Below are 20544 nucleotides of genomic sequence, written 5' to 3'. Positions count from 1 at the left end.
TTAAAGCAAGTTGTGGTGAAATTTGTGGTTTGCTGTGTAATCTTCCGTTTTGTTTTGTACCAAGAAAATAGTCATCTTTATCGTTTATTATAAACAGTTTTGATGAATAACATATCATTTTAGTTTTTGAGTAATCACCACTCGTTTAATTCCAAATAAAGGTGAAAAGATGATGATGAAGTGTTTAAATGTTTAAGAAAACGAACGTTCGATAACAATTAGCATCGTCGACCCGATAGTGTGACCCGATCACACATACTCACACAAACACAATTTATTAAACCGACCATCATCGGAGGAGTATCGGAGGAATGGGGGAACCTGAGAGCGTTTCAGAAACGGCGCCCGTTGACGGTCGCACCAGTAAGCCCCGTGCCTCCAAGCGCAGCTAACCCGAAAACGATTTTCTCCCGCGTGCGCTACGCCACCGTAGCCGTAGCTTGAAATTCGATTTTTATTTTTGTTTATTTTGCATTCGGTGAAAGTTCCCGTCTGAAATGAAACCCTGAGGAACGCCTTCCGGACGACGAAATGTGGCCGCCGACCCTACTATTCTTTTTTTGCTCCTTCTTTTTATGCCGCCAAGAAGCAATCGCCCTAGAATTACAAGTAAGTCGTTAACAACTTTTCCCTTTAAAGTTAAAGCCAATTCCTCCAACGGTGTTTACAAAACAGACATTTATTAGATTATTTTCTATATTTAGTAGCAATGTCTTTATAATTACTTATTTATCGCGTTTAAAAAATAATTAATTGAACTAATAATTACTTTTTCATCTTTAACAGTTTACATAATACTTTAAATTTTAATTAAATCGAAACTAAAACACGTGTAAGTAAATAATCTAAAAAAGTATTTTCTTTAAAAAAAAAAGATATAATAAAAACATTGTTTGGGTCTTCGGGTAACGTGATTTACGACGGTCCCTCGGGATGGAAAACAAAGCGCGGATTCGATTTTCGGGTTTCGTATTTCGAAGAAATGAAACGAAGACGAAAGAAGAAACCGTGTCGTATTTTGGTGGGTAAAAAGCGCACGGTTTCCGAAGACTTTACATCGTTCGATGGAAACTTAAAGTGGCGTGTATGTGCGTGTGTGCGTCGTCGGTTACGTCTTCGTAAAGACGTGCACGGGGCGTTAGGGCCCCACCAACGTTTACAAACGTCGACTGCATGTCGCCAAGCTGTCTCCCGACCCGGGATGACCCAGACCGGCCGTCGGGAACCTTCTTCTTTGTCTTGCTCCTTTCACGATTTTACCTCTCTCACTCGAACACACCTCGTCGTCTATGGACCAGGTGTTTCACAAGAAACCCCGTAACGATAGCGATCTAATACAGAACCGTATTCAAAAATTATTTCTCAAAAAAATTTATCAATTCCTAATTCTGACGATTTGACATATTCCTTAGTTATTCCAAGTCTGGTGTTTCAAAACCTTATCTATTTGTCATTTCTGACAATGAATCAAAAGTTGGCAGAAACGATTTTAAACCTTTACATCCAAACGTAGCATGACAAAGACCAATCAATTAGATAACATCTCTATTTCTTGGTTAGCTCTTTCTTTATGTACAATTTTTGATTCATTCTACATATGACATAACTGTTCAATTACATCATATGCGAATTCTCTGCCTTTGCCACATCCAAGTAACTTTCTCAACACGATTTGGTTTGTACTCTCAGCTGCACAAGCTTTGCGAGATGCTCTTGATATACCATAACGAGCTTGTGAATCCATCTTTTGATACGATCATTTTTTGACATTAATTGAAAACTATATTTGGTCAATCAGGTTCGATTTGGTTTTAATCTTTTGTATGGTTTGATTGGATTAACTAATTTAACTGATAATAGATATTTGGAAATGTTAACAAACGAAATAATGTAATAATAGCTGACAATTACACAAAAGTAGTTTTTCTGAACCTCAAATAGAAGATTAGCGTGGTCTGGGCGACTACAACATAGCAATATGGCTAAAAAAGTAATCATGGAATGCGTTAATTAAAAGATCAAAAGAGTTGATCTTAAAGACTGCGATTAGTGAATGCAAAATTCGTTCCCCAAATATTTAATTTGCTCCATAAAAGACTGTAGATGCTTTCATAAGAAATTGAATGCTGTTATTTTGGCAGAACATTAACTTAACAATGCCGAAAATATCATCCTGGACTCTTGATTTCGGGAAATGTAAATGTCCAAGCAAAGCTGCTACCATAACTGATAATATTAATGATTAAAAATCCAAACAAATCTTATAGACATTACGCCTCCATAACAGGAAAGAATCAGATCAGCAATCACTTAAAGAAGCAGCATAATCTAATCCATCCAGCAGCCTCTATAATCAAAAATAATAATATGATTAACTTAAACATTTCTTGAGGATGTCTTGATTATCCTCTCTAATATCTTTCGTCGATTTTTGCTAAAAAACTATCACTTTTCGAAAGATTACGTATGGTTAACCACAAAACAATCAGAACGCGTTAAAACGTGAAGTTCATGTGCTATATTATTGAACCACCTTTACTTTATTATTTGCCACCTTTACGGTAATGCATTGAAGAATGTAGACGATTCATTACAGATACATTTGAAATAAATGCTTTGTCATTCAATGACAAGATGTTTGAAGGAATAATAGATGACTTGGTATCGTTAACCAGTACTCCCAGAACAAAGCAAATGCTAATAGTTAGCATCTATTATTGCACAACCTGGAATAGAATTGATACAGAATTGAATTAAAGCAGCTACAATCACTACTACCAAAAAAATCTGGAAAGTGGCAACAAAAAGAAAAGAAAAGCAAAACCGAGGTTCAACAAATAATGCAGGGATAACATGTTTTGAACTACTTTATAAGAAATGCACAGACAGGAATTTTAAGCCTCGCCACACAGACACACGAAGGTCAAAAAATTGGTGACATCGAAGAATTTAAAAATATTTGGAAGGAATGTATTATGACATAATAGCTTCCTGCAATAGAGCAACTGTTTGACGTCCTTAAAGAATTTAACAAATCTTCAAAACAAGTAAAATCAATAAAATCCACTCTAATAAGCACAAGATATGCTTGTAATACAAGGAGAGGGATCAATTGATTGTTTATGCAGATGGAATCTACATTATGAGCAGAACATTAAAAGATGCAGAGGAAACATATCAAATAATGAAAGAATTAATAAGGAAAAAATAAAAACTATCATCATGCTTTAAAGCAGAACTGAAATATGTTTTGAGGATGATAAAAGAAAGACTCCTTAGAGTGTTAATAAACAGAAAAATGCAAGGAGTGAGACTGAAACGAAGGCCACGGAAAAGATTAAAAGAGACGATTGATATTGATGCAAAAGAAATGCTAGGCTGTAGGAATTGGTAGAGAGAAGCAAAAAATAGAGATGTAGGAAGCAAAAATTAAAGGAGGAAGGAGTATGGAACAAAAACTATAACAATTAGATAAAGAATGTGAAAGGAAAACTTCTTACTTGCTATAATAATAACTATAACATTAAAAAAATATTTTAGAATCTTACACTCATCAAACAATTCTGATTTAACTGAAGTTAGATACACAAGTGCAATAATAGGTGACAATAACCAATAAGGGGCAGAATTCAAGTACATTTATTGAATATTAAAGATTAACCTAATGAAAGTTTAAATACAATCTTCAATTACATCCGCAATGTTTTAAATAATTTGTTAAATAAGTTAATTCTTTTTGCCGTTGTTAAAACAGCAACAAATTTTGGAAGCAAAGTCGAACTGATGTGGATAATGTTTGGATTAAATTTAAATCAATGAGCAATAATAACGTACTTTCAATAATTCTGTACATCATGCTATAGTTTCATGTCACCATTACGGTAAGCACAAAGACATTGCAGGATGTAGATGATTAACTACAGACATACTTTAAATAATTGCTTTGCCATTCAAAGACAAGATGTTTCAAGCAATAAAAGTTGTTTTCTTATCATTACCCAGTACTTCCAGAACATTGTAACTACTTTTGGAAAACATATTTATGGCTTCCACATGCATGTACTGGAACAGTGCACAAAAATACAGAAAAATTGAAATGAAGGTTGGATCAAAAATTTTGTCCTTTAAAAGAGATTATGTATAAAGTAGTTCCAGATTATTAACAAAGCTGCACTTTCACTTGATCTGCTTTAAATGGATGCTTTTAGTCGAATATCTATTCTGGAAAGAAATACTAAATATAAAGCTACATTTATGAATCAGTAAGTGTAGCTAGATTGAGTGTGTTTTTGAAATGATCTTGGAAGTAACTGAATCACCATAGACTATAATAAATTGGTTTTTTTTTCACATTAAGTAAAATTTGTATAGGCCTGTTTTGGTTCAAGAGTTCTGTAGTTCCCAACAGTCTCCGCATACATTTCGCTTATTATACGTATGCGCAGAAAGGTTTAGAACTGTTCGGAGCTGCAGAACTCTTGAACCATATGAAAAATGATGATAATCAACTATAAAGGAGGGAATTCTCAATAAATGTTTTTATCAATAAACGATTTCTCGAAAAATAGTAATTGAGTATACACTAAAAAAAATATATAAACTATAATTAAAAAATTCCACTTATAACCATATGAATTTAGTAAATTGCTGAAACGATTTGAAACCTAGAGTAATTAATTTTAATTTGATTAAATTACAACTACTGAAGGTCGACTAACTACTAGAAAATGAAGGTGTATCCAAAACACGTTAAATTATAGAGTGTATGTAAAAAATTAATTAATAAAAATGGTTGTAAAATATTTGGGTTACGGTTCTGTTGTGGCTGACACCGCACCGGCATCGGCCCGAACTGGGACCAGACCCCGGCTGCATTCCTATCGCCATTGTCAAGTGAGAAGATCGAACAGGTGTGCAGTCCTCCCCCGTACTCCCCATTGTGTTTTTGCCGTTTCACACCTGTGCCATCGTTTTGTTGCACGCCCGTTCCCCGGTATAATGCCTCTTTTTTCACGGCGATACGCCGTTTTGTATTCTCTTCAAAAAAAGTAAAAAGAAAACTCAAGTGGTCAACGGGGAGGCCCTATTTTATTTTTGTTTTCTTTACTTCTTCTCCCCTCCTCACAGTCTTAGCATTTTTTCTTATTTTTTTTTAGTACCTAAAAAATTTCATTTAATTTTGATTAATTAATTTACATCGTGGAACAAAAGTTCTTAAACTCATAATTTTACTCCTAATATCATTTATACCGGGAATTTCATATAACTCGCAATATATGAATGCAGTAACCATAGTTACGAAACTAGTATGAACTTGCACTGTCCCACATAAAATGCAACATAGCTTAATAGCAGAGCTGGGCAACTTGAAAAAAGTAGTGGAGTATAACTACTAACTACTTTCACGAAAAAGTAGTTTAACTACTTGGTAGTTAAACTATTTTTTAAATATGGTACTGAGATTACTAACTCCCAAGTAGTTAGTAGTTAAATATCTAACTACTTTTTTAACTATAACTGCAAAAATGCAGTTATAGTATATAACTGCATAAATGTATACATAAATTATGTTTAAAAGTCAGATTCATTTGGTACAAAAACATAAAATTGAAACTTATGAGGTAGGTATTAAGATTATTTAAAAACTTTAAGTTGTTTAAAAAATATAAAATATAATAAACAAATAAACGTAGAATCTTGTAACTTTGAAAGCGACTTTCAATTTAAGTTAAGTTTGCTGTTAAAAAAACAATTACTCCAAAAGATTGTCAGTGATAGCATGTCTTCTTGATGAATTAAGCAAGGTTGCAAAATTGAACATCCGTTCAACTGAAGCTGATGATGGTAAGTTGGTGTTGTATTTTATAAATACTTGCTTAATTAACTTATAATCATGGAGCATTTCTTTATTAGTTCTTCTATGTTCCAAGTACTGTAATAACTCTAACTCCGATTTATTTCTTACTACATCTTTTTCTGATTCGGATGGTTTTTTGTATTTATCATAATTCTATTTATCATAATTCTTATTGGTCAACTCGGAGACGGAGACGTGTCTTGCCTAGTGCATAATTTTATTTAGGTTTAGTGTGTTGAATGAAATGTGTACTTAAGTACAGCCAGAAAAAAAAAGAGATTCATCGACGTTTTTTCGTATAGGCCGTCCAAATTACACAAAATCCCATATACAGCCTATGCGAACGAAAGTCGACGCATATCTTTTTTTTCTGACTGTACATACTAGATATTTGGAAGTACTTAAACTGTCTTAAAAAGTAGTTAAATTACTTCAAAGGAATTAAAATAAACAAAAATAGTTAGAATACCTAAAGTATAGTAGTTAACAATGAGGAGTTAACTACTTTCTGTGAATATTTTATGCCAGCATAAAATAATCGAGTATAACTGCTAATAGAACGAAAGTAATTAGAATACAATTACTTTTACACAAAAAGTAGTTAACTACTTTTGTAGTTAACTATTGCCCAGCTCTGCTTAATACTACAAGCATTGGGTAGTTTTGCAAAGGAAAAGTTTTGCTTGGAAAAAGGTGACCTTATGATAACCCTGAGTTTTCGGCCGTTTTAAGAGACCTACCACTAAACCCGAATGTTTCTGGAACTAAGTCTAGTGTTAGTTCAACTTTTCGTTCCATAAAAATATATCACAACCTAACGTTGAATAACAATTAAAACTTGAACTAACACTAGACTTGAAATTAGAAGAATTCGGGATTAGCTGCACGTCTCTCAAGACGACTAAGCCCGAATGATTCTAGTTCTAGGTCTTGTATTAGTTCTAAAGATAGTGCTAGCGCAATACTAAAACTAACACTAGACCGAGAACTAGAAACATTCGGATTTAGCCACACGTCTCTCAAGACGGCTAAACCCGAATAATTCTAGTTATAGGTATTGTGTTTGTTCTTTTGATAGTTCTAGTTTTAGTGCAATAAAAATATGCAACATGGTGATATCTTATGCTAACTAGCGCTACTTACCACTGTCACTAGAACTAAAATTAGACTTAGAACTAGAAACATTCGGGTTTAGCCGCACGTCTCTTAAGACGGCTAAACCCGAATGATTTTAGTTCTAGGTCTTGGGTTAGTTCTAGTGATAGTGCTAGTGTAAAACTAGAACTAACACTAGACCTAGAACTAGAAAGTATTGGGTTTAGCAGTCTGATGACGCACGGCTAAACCTTAATGTATCGTTCAATAAAAATATGCAATATACAACACTAACGTTTTAACTTCAGACACGTTGCATATTATGTGAGACAAATTAAGTAGGTACGCCCTAGTTTTCATTTTTATTTTATATTGATATATCATTTTGAAATACGACATTTTTGCAATATTATAATTTATTATACAGGGTGTTTCATAATATATGCGCAGGATTTCAGGATGTAACCGCTTGTCCAAAATTTTGAAAAAATGTTTCTATCAACTTACCTTCTAAAATGCACCATTTTCGAGATACAGGGTGTTGAAATTTAATGAAAAAAATCGTTTTTTGCGAATATCTTCGGAACCGTTTATCGTACAGAAATTAGCGTTTGTAAACATTTTCTACTCATAATAAGCTAGGGGTAGTGGTTCTTTTTCTCCCCAACTTCTACGCCACCGGAAAAAGTACGGTTTGGAGATGCCCATTTAAACCGCCAATATTTTCTACACAAAAAAGGTACTGTAGGTCATGAGCTCTAAAGTTGACCGATTTCTAGAAAAATCAACTTTTATGTTGAAAAACATGGTCAATTTTTTGAAATAAAAATTTTATTTACAATTAAACAAATAGTATGTAAACGTTAGATCAAGAAACAAAAGAAAGCGTTAACTTCATAATTGCAAAATAAAAAAAATGAAAAAATTATACAAAAGTTGTCTTTTCAAAATTCTCCAAACCGTAAAGGTAACATTTCAGCGTTTGTGTAAAAATAATATAATTTATTTTTTACAAGTAGGCTTTAAATTTTATAACAAAAGCTGCCTCCTGTCAAAATAGCAATTAGTTTGTACCTGCAAAAAGTAAACTTGTATTACAAAATTAAAAATGAATTACACAAACGCTGAAATGTGCGAAATGCATTACCTTTACGAAATGGCGTGCGGTAATTCGGCAGCAGCAAGGCGGGGTTGTATCAAGAAAGATATCCAGATCGCCCAACGACTATGGTAAAATGGAAGTTTTAAAAGGAATACTGCTGATAATGGGCGGCCTATGGAAGTTGCAAATTTCCAAGTAGAACAGGCTGTCCTCAACGAAATTGATGAAAATCCGACCACAAGTACCAGAAAAATTGCTCACAACTTAAATCTATCTCACTTGACGGTTTGGAGAATTTTGAAAAGGCAACTTTTGTATCCCTACCATATCTAAAGAGTACAAAGCCTTATTGCCAAAAGATTTTCTGCCAAGATTGGCTTTTTGTACATGGATGCAAAACAAAATAGCTCAAAATCCTCAAATCATCTTTCTCGAAGGACGGTATTTTCAATTTTCACAATAACCACATATGGGCAAAAGAAAATCCAAATGAAATTGCTGAAGCCCATCATCAGCAACAATTTTCCGTAAATGTTTGGGCTGCCATTATCGGTGATCATTTGATAGGCCCACATTTTTTACCGAACAGATTAAACGGTAATGGTGCAGATTATCGACAATTTCTAGAAGTCGGAACTGCTGGAAGATGTACTGCTTCAAGTCAGACAAATGCATGATAGAGCTTCAGCCCACTTTAGTTGGATGCTCGCCAATACTTGGACGACGAACACCTAGACCGTTGGATCGGTCGAGGAGGTCCGCAACCTTGACCACCGCGATTTCAGGAACTTAATTATTTAGATTTTTTCTTTTGGTTCCATCTGAAAACCCTAGTCTACGCTACTCCAGTTGAAAATGTTGACCAAGTAAGAGAGCGCATTGTTGTATGTTGCGACATAGTTCAGAACACTCCGGGAATTTTCATGCGTGTTAGACAGTCAATGCGTTGAAGAATTGCTGCGTGCATTGAAGCTAACGGCGGACATTTCCAACATTTAATTTAACTGTGTATGATTTGTAATTGTTTTTTTTTAATTATGCAATTATGAAGTTATTTGTTCTAACGTTTTAGTAAAATAAAATAAAAAAATTGACCATGTTTCAACATAAAAGTTAAAACGGTCAACTTTAGAGCTCATGACCTTTAGTACCTTTTTTGTGTAAAAAATATTGGCGGTTCAAATGGGTGTCTCAAAACCGTACTTTTTCCGGTGGCGTAGAAGTTGGGGAGAAAAACAACCACTACCGCTTCAAAATCTTCACCAATTATGACTTTAAAAAATTTTTCTCTCGCACAAAACTTAGGATATTATGAGTAGAAAATGCTTACAAAAGCTGTTTTCTGTACGATAAACTAAAAATGGTGCATTTTAGAGGGTAAGTTAATAGAAACTTTTTTTTAAATTTTTGCATCACATCCTGAAGTCCTGCGCATATATTATGAAACACCTGTATATGAGGTTTGTAGTTTTGATCTTCTAAACCAGTGGTTCCCAAAGTGGTTCCTACGGACCCCTTGGGGTCCCTGTAAGTTCTCAGGGGGTCCGTAGCAAAATAAAATTAATTCGGGGGTTCGTAGCTAGTGTTGGGGGGTCCGCAAAAAGTAAGAACAGTAGTCAGTTGTTGTAGTATATGTAAGTCTGTGAAGTGTATTAAGAACTAAATTTGTAAGATAGTATAGCGTATGTAAGATTTGTAAAGGACAAAAAAATATTTCAAGAATTATGATTTGTGAAATGTTTGGAAACTGATACAAAAGATGAAATTATATTTAAGGAATTAAATATTTTTTTGAAGCAAAAGCTATTCCTTTGTGTAATATCATCTGCTTTGCTACTGATGGTCCTCCGGCAATGGTAGGACGCCATCGAGGTTTTCTGGCATATTTAAAACAAGCAGTACCGAATAGTATAATAGAATATAACAGTACATTGTATCATTCATCGACAACATTTAGTAGCAAAAAATCTTACATCGTTCACTGAATTATATGATTAGAGCAGTTAATAAAATCAAAAAGAATGTCTTAAATGAGAGATTATTTGCTCAACTTTGCCTGGAGAATGATGAAGGTTACAATCGTTTGCTACTGAACACAGAAATACGTTGGTTGTCTAGAAGTGCATGTTTGAATAGATTTTACTCACTTTTTGATTAGAATTCTTTGAAACTGAAGACAATGATCTGCGACTTAATTTATTTCATTCAAGAAATGATATGTTTGCCAAATTTAACGAAATCAATTTGAAGCTGCAAGGCGATCGGTTGAATTAAATAAAAACAAAAAGGGTAATATCTGCATTCGTAAAAAAACTTTTTTTTATAGAGAAAAGTTGGGAAGAGGAGAATTCTCTTAATTTCCAAAACCTTTTTAGTTACAAAATCGTGATGTTGATTTGCTTGTATATTGTCAGCACTTGGGGACACTTCACTTAGATTTCAAAAAAAGATTTGAAGACATTCTTCATTTGGTTATTACCGATTGGGCGTTGGACCCTTTTACATACAAATCAACTAGCTCTGTGTTTATTCATTAGCAACTTATCGAGCTAAGTACAAACGATGAATTAAAACCAATGTTTGTTGACGAATATGAAAAATGTTGGTTACAAAAACAGATACCAACTTTGTATCCCGAAGTATAGGACACTGCGGAAAAGTTTTTAATAGCTTTTTCGTCTTCGTAGTTAATGGAACGTAGATTTAGTGCGGCATCCGGTAAACATAGTTTTAGTAGCACGGCACTGACTAGGGGGTCCACGATCACATTTTGGCTTAAGAAGGGGTTCGTAGCCATAATAAGTTTGGGTTCGTTCGTTCTAAACGATATATTAGTCTCTGATTTGTATTTAACTCTGGTCTTCTAGTGACTTAATGTCTTGTACTTGTATATCTAATTGCTCTTGTGTATGTTATATAGTTTACAGTGTGTCCATAAAGTCATGGTGCATTTTTGACCGGTCACAGGAAAGCATGAAAGCAAGATCCAGTGTAGCCCTACGCATATAATAACGTTTATGATTCTCTGTTTTAAATAATTAATGTCATTGATATGTTCATTGTATAGCTATCATAGACTCATAACTTACCGATACGGATACACTGTGTTATTGATAGTAGAAGGAGTTGCCTATTAAGAGCTGATTTATAACACAGTTCTCCTTCAAACTTCCTCAATGTTCCACATCCATCCTCTTCATTCCATGCGGGTCGAGCATTCCATGCTCTTGTTATCATTAGATGTTCCATTTTGGATTTTTTCATTGCTATTTGCAAATTCTCGTAAAATTTATTCTTATTTCTCACAGCTGCATCTTCTGTTAGAGCATATATCTGTATTAGTCATAGTTTTTCTTGTATTTCCAGGCTTATGGTAATAATTCTGGAATTTATAGCTTCCCAGTTTATTATTTTTCTTCCAATCTCGGCATTCACTATTTTGGCTCGACTTTCCATGAAAATTCTTGCGTATCTTATCTCTTAGGTACATTTTATTAAGAATCTAACTAATACCAACAGAAACATTAAAAATATGACCTTAACAATTATTATTACAGAAAAAAAATCTCTTTCTGAACTCTTATTGTTAAAGAAGAGTTTCTAATAATGAAACTATCTTCTCTTCAAAGTTCATGAAATCATAAAATAATAAAATCTTTTTTTTTTCTCAAGGGTTTTGGATGTACGGCGGATTCATGTCGAGCAAGTATACAAAGTGTAAGACCAGTATGCGGATCAGACAGCTTTACATATCCAAATAAGTGCATATTACAATTAGCACAATGTTACGACAAAACGTTAACACAATTAAATAAAGGGCCATGTCGCACACATACTCCATGTACAGAATACAATAAAACCTCCCCGAATAGTATATTAAATCCGCATTGTCGGGCCGATGGAAACTACGCATCTGGACAATGCAGCAGCATTTTGGGTTATTGTTGGTGCGTAAACAGTCACGGGGTCCCATTAGATTATACGATGTCTCAATATTCGCCGGAACAAAAACAAACATGCGCCCGAAAGAAGAAGAACAACAAACGGAGATCGTCGTCGAGGAACGGAAGGAGATTGAATCAACCGTGTAAACGGGAGGATAAAGCCAAGTTTAATTTGAATTTGATTAAAATCTTCCAAACGGAGTGGAATCGAGATGGAGGAAAAGGAACGTCGACGTCGTCGTCGTCGACGGATGACGATTTTAGAACGGTTTTAGATTGGAAATTTAAACAAATGGATCGGAATAACGATGACCAATTAGATAAAACCGAATACAGGGATTTGAAAAAAATCGTTAAGAAAGCCGTCAAGCCGAAACGTTGTGCTAAAAGTTTTGCTAAAGCTTGTGATATGAATCGGGATCAACTTATTGGGAGAGAAGAATGGGCTGATTGTCTTACTAAGGATGGAAGAGACGGTAAGTGGTAAACGTTTTTTCTTTGACGATATTGGTCACCTTTTTTTTCTCTTTTTTCTTGGTGTGTGGTTGCGATTAAATTAATATTTCTTTAACTTGGCCCAATGCACGCTTTTACCATGTTTTGAACTTAAATAGTTTTTTTGCGTCTGTTCTTGTTGCTGCGGGTAGACGGCAGTCCAGGATCCGATAACACATCCTCGGGAGATAGCGACAGAGAAGATCTCATCACAACACCTTCTTCTACTTTAACACCACCATACGGTAATTAAATCTAAATTTAAGTGGTACCAATCTTAATTATAACACCTAACACGTTATGTAATCATTTCTTTTTTTTACAAACAGTTTTAAAGCCATTTATACCAGATGAAGAATCTTCAGAACCTTCCGATGAAGATGCCGTCGATTGTAGAAGCGATCGTCAAACGGCATTAAGCGAAATGAGCAACGAACACAGCAAAAATGATTTGTACGTTCCTGAATGTACGAGCGATGGGAGGTATCAAAAAATACAATGTTACAAATCGACCGGTTACTGTTGGTGTGTCCATGAAGATACTGGAAAAACTATTGCTGGAACGACAGTTTTAAACGCAACCCCAAAATGCGATCAAATCGCGCCTCCTATTGGTATTCTTAAAGGATGCCCGGAAGATCGAAAAAAAGAATTTTTAAGGGGGTTAATTCGGTTTCTTCACGATAAAATGGATCGAGAATTAAACGGATCAAGTATAGCAAGGTAATTACTTTTAATTTCTCTTTATTTTATTATTTGGCGAGTATTTGTAGTTTTTTTATTGCCGCTTATCGCATCCCTCTCGACCTCTAGTGGTCTTTATTAATTCTAGTTCTAGGTCTAGTGTTAGTTCTAGTTTTAAACTAGCACTATCACTAGAACTACCACAAGACCTAGAACTAGAATCATTCGGGTTTAGCCGTCTTGAGAGACGTGCGGCTAAACCCGAATGTTTCTAGTTCTAGGTCTTGTGTTAGTTCTAGTGATCCCGCAAAACTAGAACTAACACTAGACCGAGAACTAGAAACATTCGGATTTAGCTGCACGTCTCTCAAGACGGCTAAACCCGAATGTTTCTAGTTCTAGGTTTTGTGTTAGTTCTAGTAATCCCGCAAAACTAGAACTAACACTAGACCGAGAACTAGGAACATTCGGATTTAGCCGCACGTCTCTCAAGAGGGCTAAACCCGAATGATTCTAGTTCTAGGTCTTGTGTTAGTTCTAGTGCTAGTGTAAAACTAGGACTAACACTAGACCGAAAACTAGAAACATTCGAATTTAGCCACACGTCTCTCAAGACGGCTAAACCCGAATGATTCTAGTTCTAGGTCTTGTGTTAGTTCTAGTGATCCCGCAAAACTAGAACTAACACTAGACCGAGAACTAGAAACATTCGGATTTAGCCGCACGTCTCTCAAGACGGCTAAACCCGAATGATTCTAGTTCTATGTCTAGTGTTAGTTCTAGTTTTTAACTAGCACTATCACTAGAACTACCACAAGACTTAGAACTAGAAACATTCGGGTTTAGCCGCACGTCTCTCAAGACGGCTAAACCCGAATGATTCTAGTTCTAGGTCTTGTGTTGGTTCTAGTGATCCCGCAAAACTAGAACTAACACTAGACCGAGAACTAGAAACATTCGGATTTAGCCGCACGTCTCTCAAGACAGCTAAACCCGAATGATTCTAGTTCTAGGTCTTGTGTTAGTTCTAGTGCTAGTGTAAAACTAGAACTAACACTAGACCGAAAACTAGAAACATTCGAATTTAGCCACACGTCTCTCAAGACGGCTAAACCCGAATGATTCTAGTTCTAGGTCTTGTGTTAGTTCTAGTGATCCCGCAAAACTAGAACTAACACTAGACCGAGAACTAGAAACATTCGGATTTAGCCGCACGTCTCTCAAGACGGCTAAACCCGAATGATTTTAGTTCTAGGTCTAGTATTAGTTCTAGTTTTAAACTAGCACTATCACTAGATCTACCACAAGACCTAGAACTAGAAACATTCGGGTTTAGCCGCACGCCTCTCAAGACGGCTAAACCCGAATGATTCTAGTTCTAGGTCTTGTGTTAGTTCTAGTGATAGTGTAAAACTAGAACTAACACTAGATCGAGAACTAGAAACATTCGTATTTAGCCGCACGTCTCTCAAGAGGGCTAAACCCGAATGATTCTAGTTCTAGGTCTTGTGGTAGTTCTAGTGATCCCGCAAAACTAGAACTAACACTAGACCGAGAACTAGAAACATTCGGATTTAGCCACACGTCTCCCAAGACGGCTAAACCCGAATGATTCTAGTTCTAGGTCTTGTGTTGGTTCTAGTGATAGTGTAAAACTAGAACTAACACTAGACCGAGAACTAGAAACATTCGCATTTAGCCGCACGTCTCTCAAGAGGGCTAAACTCGAATGATTCTAGTTCTAGGTCTTGTGGTAGTTCTAGTGATCCCGCAAAACTAGAACTAACACTAGACCGAGAACTAGAAACATTCGGATTTAGCCGCACGTCTCTCAAGACGGCTAAACCCGAATGATTCTAGTTCTAGGTCTTGTGTTAGTTCTAGTGATCCCGCAAAACTAGAACTAACACTAGACCGAGAACTAGAAACATTCGGATTTAGCCGCACGTCTCTCAAGACGGCTAAACCCGAATGATTCTAGTTCTTGGTCTTGTGTTAGTATTAGTGATAGTGCAAAACTAGAACTAACACTAGACGAGAACTAGAAACATTCGGATTTAGCCGCACGTCTCTTAAGACGGCTAAAGCCGAATGATTCTAGTTCTAGGTCTTGTGTTAGTTCTAGTGATAGTGTAAAACTAGAACTAACACTAGACCGAGAACTAGAAACATTCGTATTTAGCCGCACGTCTCTCAAGAGGGCTAAACCCGAATGATTCTAGTTCTAGGTCTTGTGTTAGTTCTAGTGATCGCGCAAAACTAGAACTAACACTAGACCGAGAACTAGAAACATTCGGATTTAGCCGCACGTCTCTCAAGACGGCTAAACCCGAATGATTCTAGTTCTAGGTCTTGTGTTAGTTCTAGTGATCGCGCAAAACTAGAACTAACACTAGACCGAGAACTAGAAACATTCGGATTTAGCCGCACGTCTCTCAAGACGGCTAAACCCGAATGATTCTAGTTCTAGGTCTAGTGTTAGTTCTAGTTTTAAACTAGCACTATCACTAGAACTACCAGTTTTAAACTAGCACTATCACTAGAACTACCACAAGACCTAGAACTAGAATCATTCGGGTTTAGCCGTCTTGAGAGACGTGCGGCTAAACCCGAATGTTTCTAGTTCTAGGTCTTGTGTTAGTTCTAGTGCTAGTGTACAACTAGAACTAACACTAAACCGAAAACTAGAAACATTCAAATTTAGCCACACATCTCTCAAACGGCTAAACCCGAATGATTCTAGTTCTAGGTCTTGTGTTAGTTCTAGTGATAGTGCAAAACTAGAACTAACACTAGACCTAGAACTAGAAACATTCAGATATGTTTGTTGTCATTTTATGTGTTACAAAGTAAGTAACCCGAGCGTACCTGGTTTCTATATAAATATATTTTTGTATATTGCATTTTAAGTAAAATTCACTATATTTTTCATTTAAATAATTTTAGTGCAAACAGACCGGCTTGGAATACAACGAAAGAAGAACAAGTAGCGTCTTGGAGTTTCGTAATATTCGATAAAAACAAAAATAAGATATTTGAAAAACACGAGTGGAAGTTTTTTAAAGATACCATAGCGGCCGTTCGGAGTCTTAGAAGATGCGGAAAAAAATTACCTAGATATTGTGATAAAAACAACGATCGAGGGATTACAATGACGGAGTGGTTGGAATGTCTTCAAAGAAGAGATCCAGCTTTTATGGAAATCTTGCGAGAAGATTAAAAATAAAATAAAGGGAAACAAATAGCACGAACATTGTGATTGTACATAACAATATAATATAAGACAATATGGTTCTTCTTATTAGTTTTTTAAATAAGATGCTTATTTATTTTTTACTTTACAAAAAAAAAATATTATTCCTTTAACGTCTACTTACCCCACTCTAATTTTTACGTGATTGTGTAATAATGTGTGCATTGTATAAATCTTCCAAAAAAAAATTAAAATTAAATTGAATTAATTAAGAATTAAAAAGAAATAATCTTGTTGATACCTTTGTATTTTAATATTCTCTTTGTAATAAGATAAAAATAAACGTGCGTCTATTTAAAGCCTTATGTGTGTGTTTTTTTAAAGTCGCGACATAAATCTTTCACACTCTAAATTCCAATAATAATTATCGTTTGGTTATCACAGTTAACATACATAAACAGTACGGCGCCAATCTGGCGCTTAGTATACATTTAATTTGGCGTTTTATGAATTATGATTAATATTATTAAACGGAGATTAATTGATCCCGATTATAATTATCTAAACGATGTAGTATACAGAGTGGTTATGAATTTGTAATCTAATAAATTGAATTTAGTATATTATGTAGTTTGAAAAGTCATTAATTTTGGTTAATTTAAAAACTTTTTATTAAATGAACTGTTTACCCTGAAAGTTGGTACCCTAATTTTGAAGACTCTTTTGTAATAGAATAGGACAAATTTTAATGTATTACTTTAAAACAGTTTAGGAGAAAATGACTTTTTTAGAATCGTCAGAAATTACACACTGGAAACTGTCAATTTGGTATACTAAAACATCAACCACTCTTTTATACTAGGACAAAGTTTCATTGTTTGATCTAGAACAGTTTAGGAGAAAATTATTATTTTCTTGAACTTCATAATGTTTTAAAACCTTTATTGAATAAACTGTTTACATTGGAAACTTCAAAGTTGGTATATCCTAACTTCAATAAGTCTTTTATAACAGGTCTAAGTTTTGTTTCTTAATCTAGAACAGTTTAGGAGAAAATGATTATTTTCTTGACCCTCATTTTCAGAAATGTCAAATATTAGTCACCTTTTAAAATCTTTATTAAAAAAACTATCTACATTAGAAATTTTAAATTTGGTATACCCCAACATCAAACACTTTTTTATAACAACACGAAGTTTCATTTATTAATCTAGAACAGTTTAGGAGAAAATGATCTTTTTATTAAACCTCATTTTTAGAAATGTCAAAAAGTACTAATCGTTTAAAATCTTTATTAAAAAGCTGCTGTATACTGGAAGCTTTAAATTTGGCATACCTCAACATCAAACCGTCTTTAATAACGGGACAAAGTTTCATTGCTTATTCTAGAACAGTTTAGGAGAAAATGATGTTTTTCTTTAACCTAATTTTTAGAAATGTCAAAAATTACTCATTTTTTAAAATCTTTATTAAAAAAGCTGCTCATACTGGAAACTTTAAATTTGGCATACCACAACATCAAACAGTCTTTAATAACAGGGCAAACTTTCATTGCTTAATCTAGAACAGTTTAGGAGAAAATGATATTTTTCTTTAACCTCATTTTTAGAAATGTCAAAAATTACTCATTTTTTAAAATCTTTATTAAAAAAGCTGCTCATACTGGAAACTTTAAATTTGGCATACCCCAACATCAAACAGTCTTTAATAACAGGGCAAAGTTTCATTGCTTAGTGTAGAACAGTTTAGGAGAAAATGATGTTTTTCTTTAACCTCATTTTTAGAAATGTCAAAAATAACTCATCTTTTAAAATCTTTATTAAAAAAGCTGCTCATACTGGAAAGTTTAAATTTGGCATACCACAACATCAAACAGTCTTTAATAACAGGGCAAAGTTTCATTGCTTAATCGAGAATAGTTTAGGAGAAAATGATGTTTTTCTTTAACCTCATTTTTAGAAATGTCAAAAATTACTCATCTTTTAAAATCTTTATTAAAAAAGCTGCTCATACTGGAAAGTTTAAATTTGGCATACCACAACATAAACAGTCTTTAATAACAGGGCAAAGTTTCATTGCTTAATCTAGAACAGTTTAGGAGAAAATGATGTTTTTCTTTAACCTCATTTTTAGAAATGTCACAAATAACTCATCTTTTAAAATCTTTATTAAAAAACCTGCTTATACTGGAAACTTTAAATTTGGCATACCACAACATCAAACAGTCTTTAATAACAGGGCAAAGTTTCATTACTTAATCTAGAACAGTTTAGGAGAAAATGATATTTTTCTTTAAGCTCATTTTTAGAAATGAATGTTAAAAATTACTCATCTTTTAAAATCCTTATTAAAAAAGCTGCTCATACTGGAAAGTTTAAATTTGGCATACCACAATATCAAACAGTCTTTAATAACAGGGCAAAGTTTCAATGCTTAATCTAGAATAGTTTAGGAGAAAATGATCTTTTTCTTTAAGCTCATTTTTAGAAATGTCAAAAATTACTCATCTTTTAAAATTTTTATTAAAAAAGCTGCTCATACTGGAAACTTTAAATTTGGCATACCACAACATCAAACAGTCTTTAATAACAGGGCAAAGTTTCATTGCTTAATCTAGAACAGTTTAGGAGAAAATGATGTTTTTCTTTAACCTCATTTTTAGAAATGTCAAAAAAGACTCATCTTTTAAAATCTTTATTAAAAAAGCTGCTCATACTGGAAATTTTAAATTTGGCGTACCCCAACATCAAACAGTCCTTAAAAACAGGACAAAATTTTATTTCTTAATCTAGAACAGTTTAGGAGAAAATTATGATTTTCTTTAACCTCATTTTTAGAAATGTCAAAAATTACTGATCTTTTAAAATCTTTATTAAAAAAGCTGCTCATACTGGAAAGTTTAAATTTGGCATACCACAACATCAAACAGTCTTTAATAACAGGGCAAAGTTTCATTGCTTAATCTGGAACAGTTTAGGAGAAAATGATATTTTTCTTTAACCTCATTTTTAGAAATGTTAAAAATAACTCATCTTTTAAAATCTTTATTAAAAAAGCCGCTCATACAGGAAACTTTAAATTTGGCATACCACAATATCAAACAGTCTTTAATAACAGGACAAAGTTTCATTGGTTATTTAGAACAGATTAAGAGTAAATGATCTTTTTCTGAAACCGAATTTTTAGAAATGTCAAAAATTACTCATGTTATAAAATTTTTATTAAGAAAGCTGCTCATACTGGAAAGTTTAAATTTGGCATACCACAACATCAAACAGTCTTTAATATCAGGACAAAGTTTCATTGCTCAATCTAGAACAGTTTAAGAGAAAATGATGTTTTACTTTAACCTCATTTTTAGAAATGTCAAAAATTACTCATCTTTTAAAATCTTTATTAAAAAAGCTGCCCACACTGGAAAGTTTAAATTTGGCATACCACAACATCAAACAGTCTTTAATAACAGGATAAAGTTTCATTGCGTAATCTAGAGCGGTTTAGGAGAAAACGAACCTCATCTTTCATTTTCTTAGACCTTATTCTTTTATAACCTCAAAAAATCATTTACTAAACTCTATTGTAGCCTTACTGACAATACTTTTACGTTTAGTATATGTAAATGTCTTTGTCGTATGACCGCATTTTCATATCTCTTTTGAGATGCACCTCCAAGTCTATGTTATGCCCATCCATGTTCACTATCATGTCAGAAGAACGCCACAAATATTTACTTTTTCTTTCAACACCATCTTTATATTCAGATATTAACATTTTTCTGGCATTCTTTGTGACCTCGTTTTGACTTCTTTCTTGCCATTTTTTTCCTTTTTTCTGATAGAAGTATTTTTAGAAACCAGAAGAATAGGAATTTGGAGGGAAACAACCAGTTTTTCAATTTCATTTGCCTTTCTACTATAAGCTTTTTGTAAGTTGTTTGTCAATCAGATGAGACTGTTCTCCGTGTCTTTTACCTGACTATACAAGACACAGACTATTCTCTATGTCTTGTATCTAATCTATCAGAATATATAGAAAAAAAGGTAATCAACCCAAAGAGAAATAAAAATTCATACATTTTATAATTCTACCATTAAAATGATAATACTGAAGTGATTTATCTTATCTTTCTTCTAAATAGTAATTATATTATGTGATAAATTTGATAATAAGCGAT

General features: G+C 33.8%; 1 protein-coding gene across 2 annotated transcripts; it reads left to right on the top strand.

Annotated features, from left to right (window-relative positions):
* The first annotated feature begins 325 nt into the window (after nt 1–325).
* LOC111419740 (SPARC related modular calcium binding-like protein magu) lies at nt 326–16603 on the top strand. Of its 2 annotated transcripts, none has more exons than XM_023052602.2 (5): nt 326–609; nt 11727–12474; nt 12646–12738; nt 12823–13216; nt 16124–16603. In XM_023052602.2, exons 1-5 carry the CDS (start codon nt 532–534, stop codon nt 16395–16397), a joined length of 1587 nt encoding a protein of 528 aa, XP_022908370.1. In that variant the 5' UTR covers nt 326–531; the 3' UTR covers nt 16398–16603. The 2 variants fall into 2 exon arrangements, with proteins under 2 accessions (XP_022908370.1, XP_022908369.1); XM_023052601.2 differs by having other exon boundaries at nt 12613–12738.
* The last annotated feature ends 3941 nt before the right edge of the window (nt 16604–20544 follow it).

The sequence above is a fragment of the Onthophagus taurus genome, chromosome 1 (assembly GCF_036711975.1).
Source record: "Onthophagus taurus isolate NC chromosome 1, IU_Otau_3.0, whole genome shotgun sequence".
Classification (NCBI taxonomy): Eukaryota; Metazoa; Arthropoda; class Insecta; order Coleoptera; family Scarabaeidae; genus Onthophagus; species Onthophagus taurus.
Note: the sequence above shows the minus strand (reverse complement) of the source record. Positions and strands in the feature narration are given on the sequence as shown.

Excerpts from the sequence above, each read along its gene's own strand:
- LOC111419740 (XM_023052601.2), top strand. The coding sequence starts at position 532 with ATGTGGCCGCCGACCCTACTATTCTTTTTTTGCTCCTTCTTTTTATGC. Across the intron at positions 610-11,726 it reads CAATCGCCCTAGAATTACAA|GGTTTTGGATGTACGGCGGA; the intron begins GTAAGTCGTTAA and ends TTTTTTCTCAAG. Across the intron at positions 12,739-12,822 it reads TACTTTAACACCACCATACG|TTTTAAAGCCATTTATACCA; the intron begins GTAATTAAATCT and ends TTTTACAAACAG.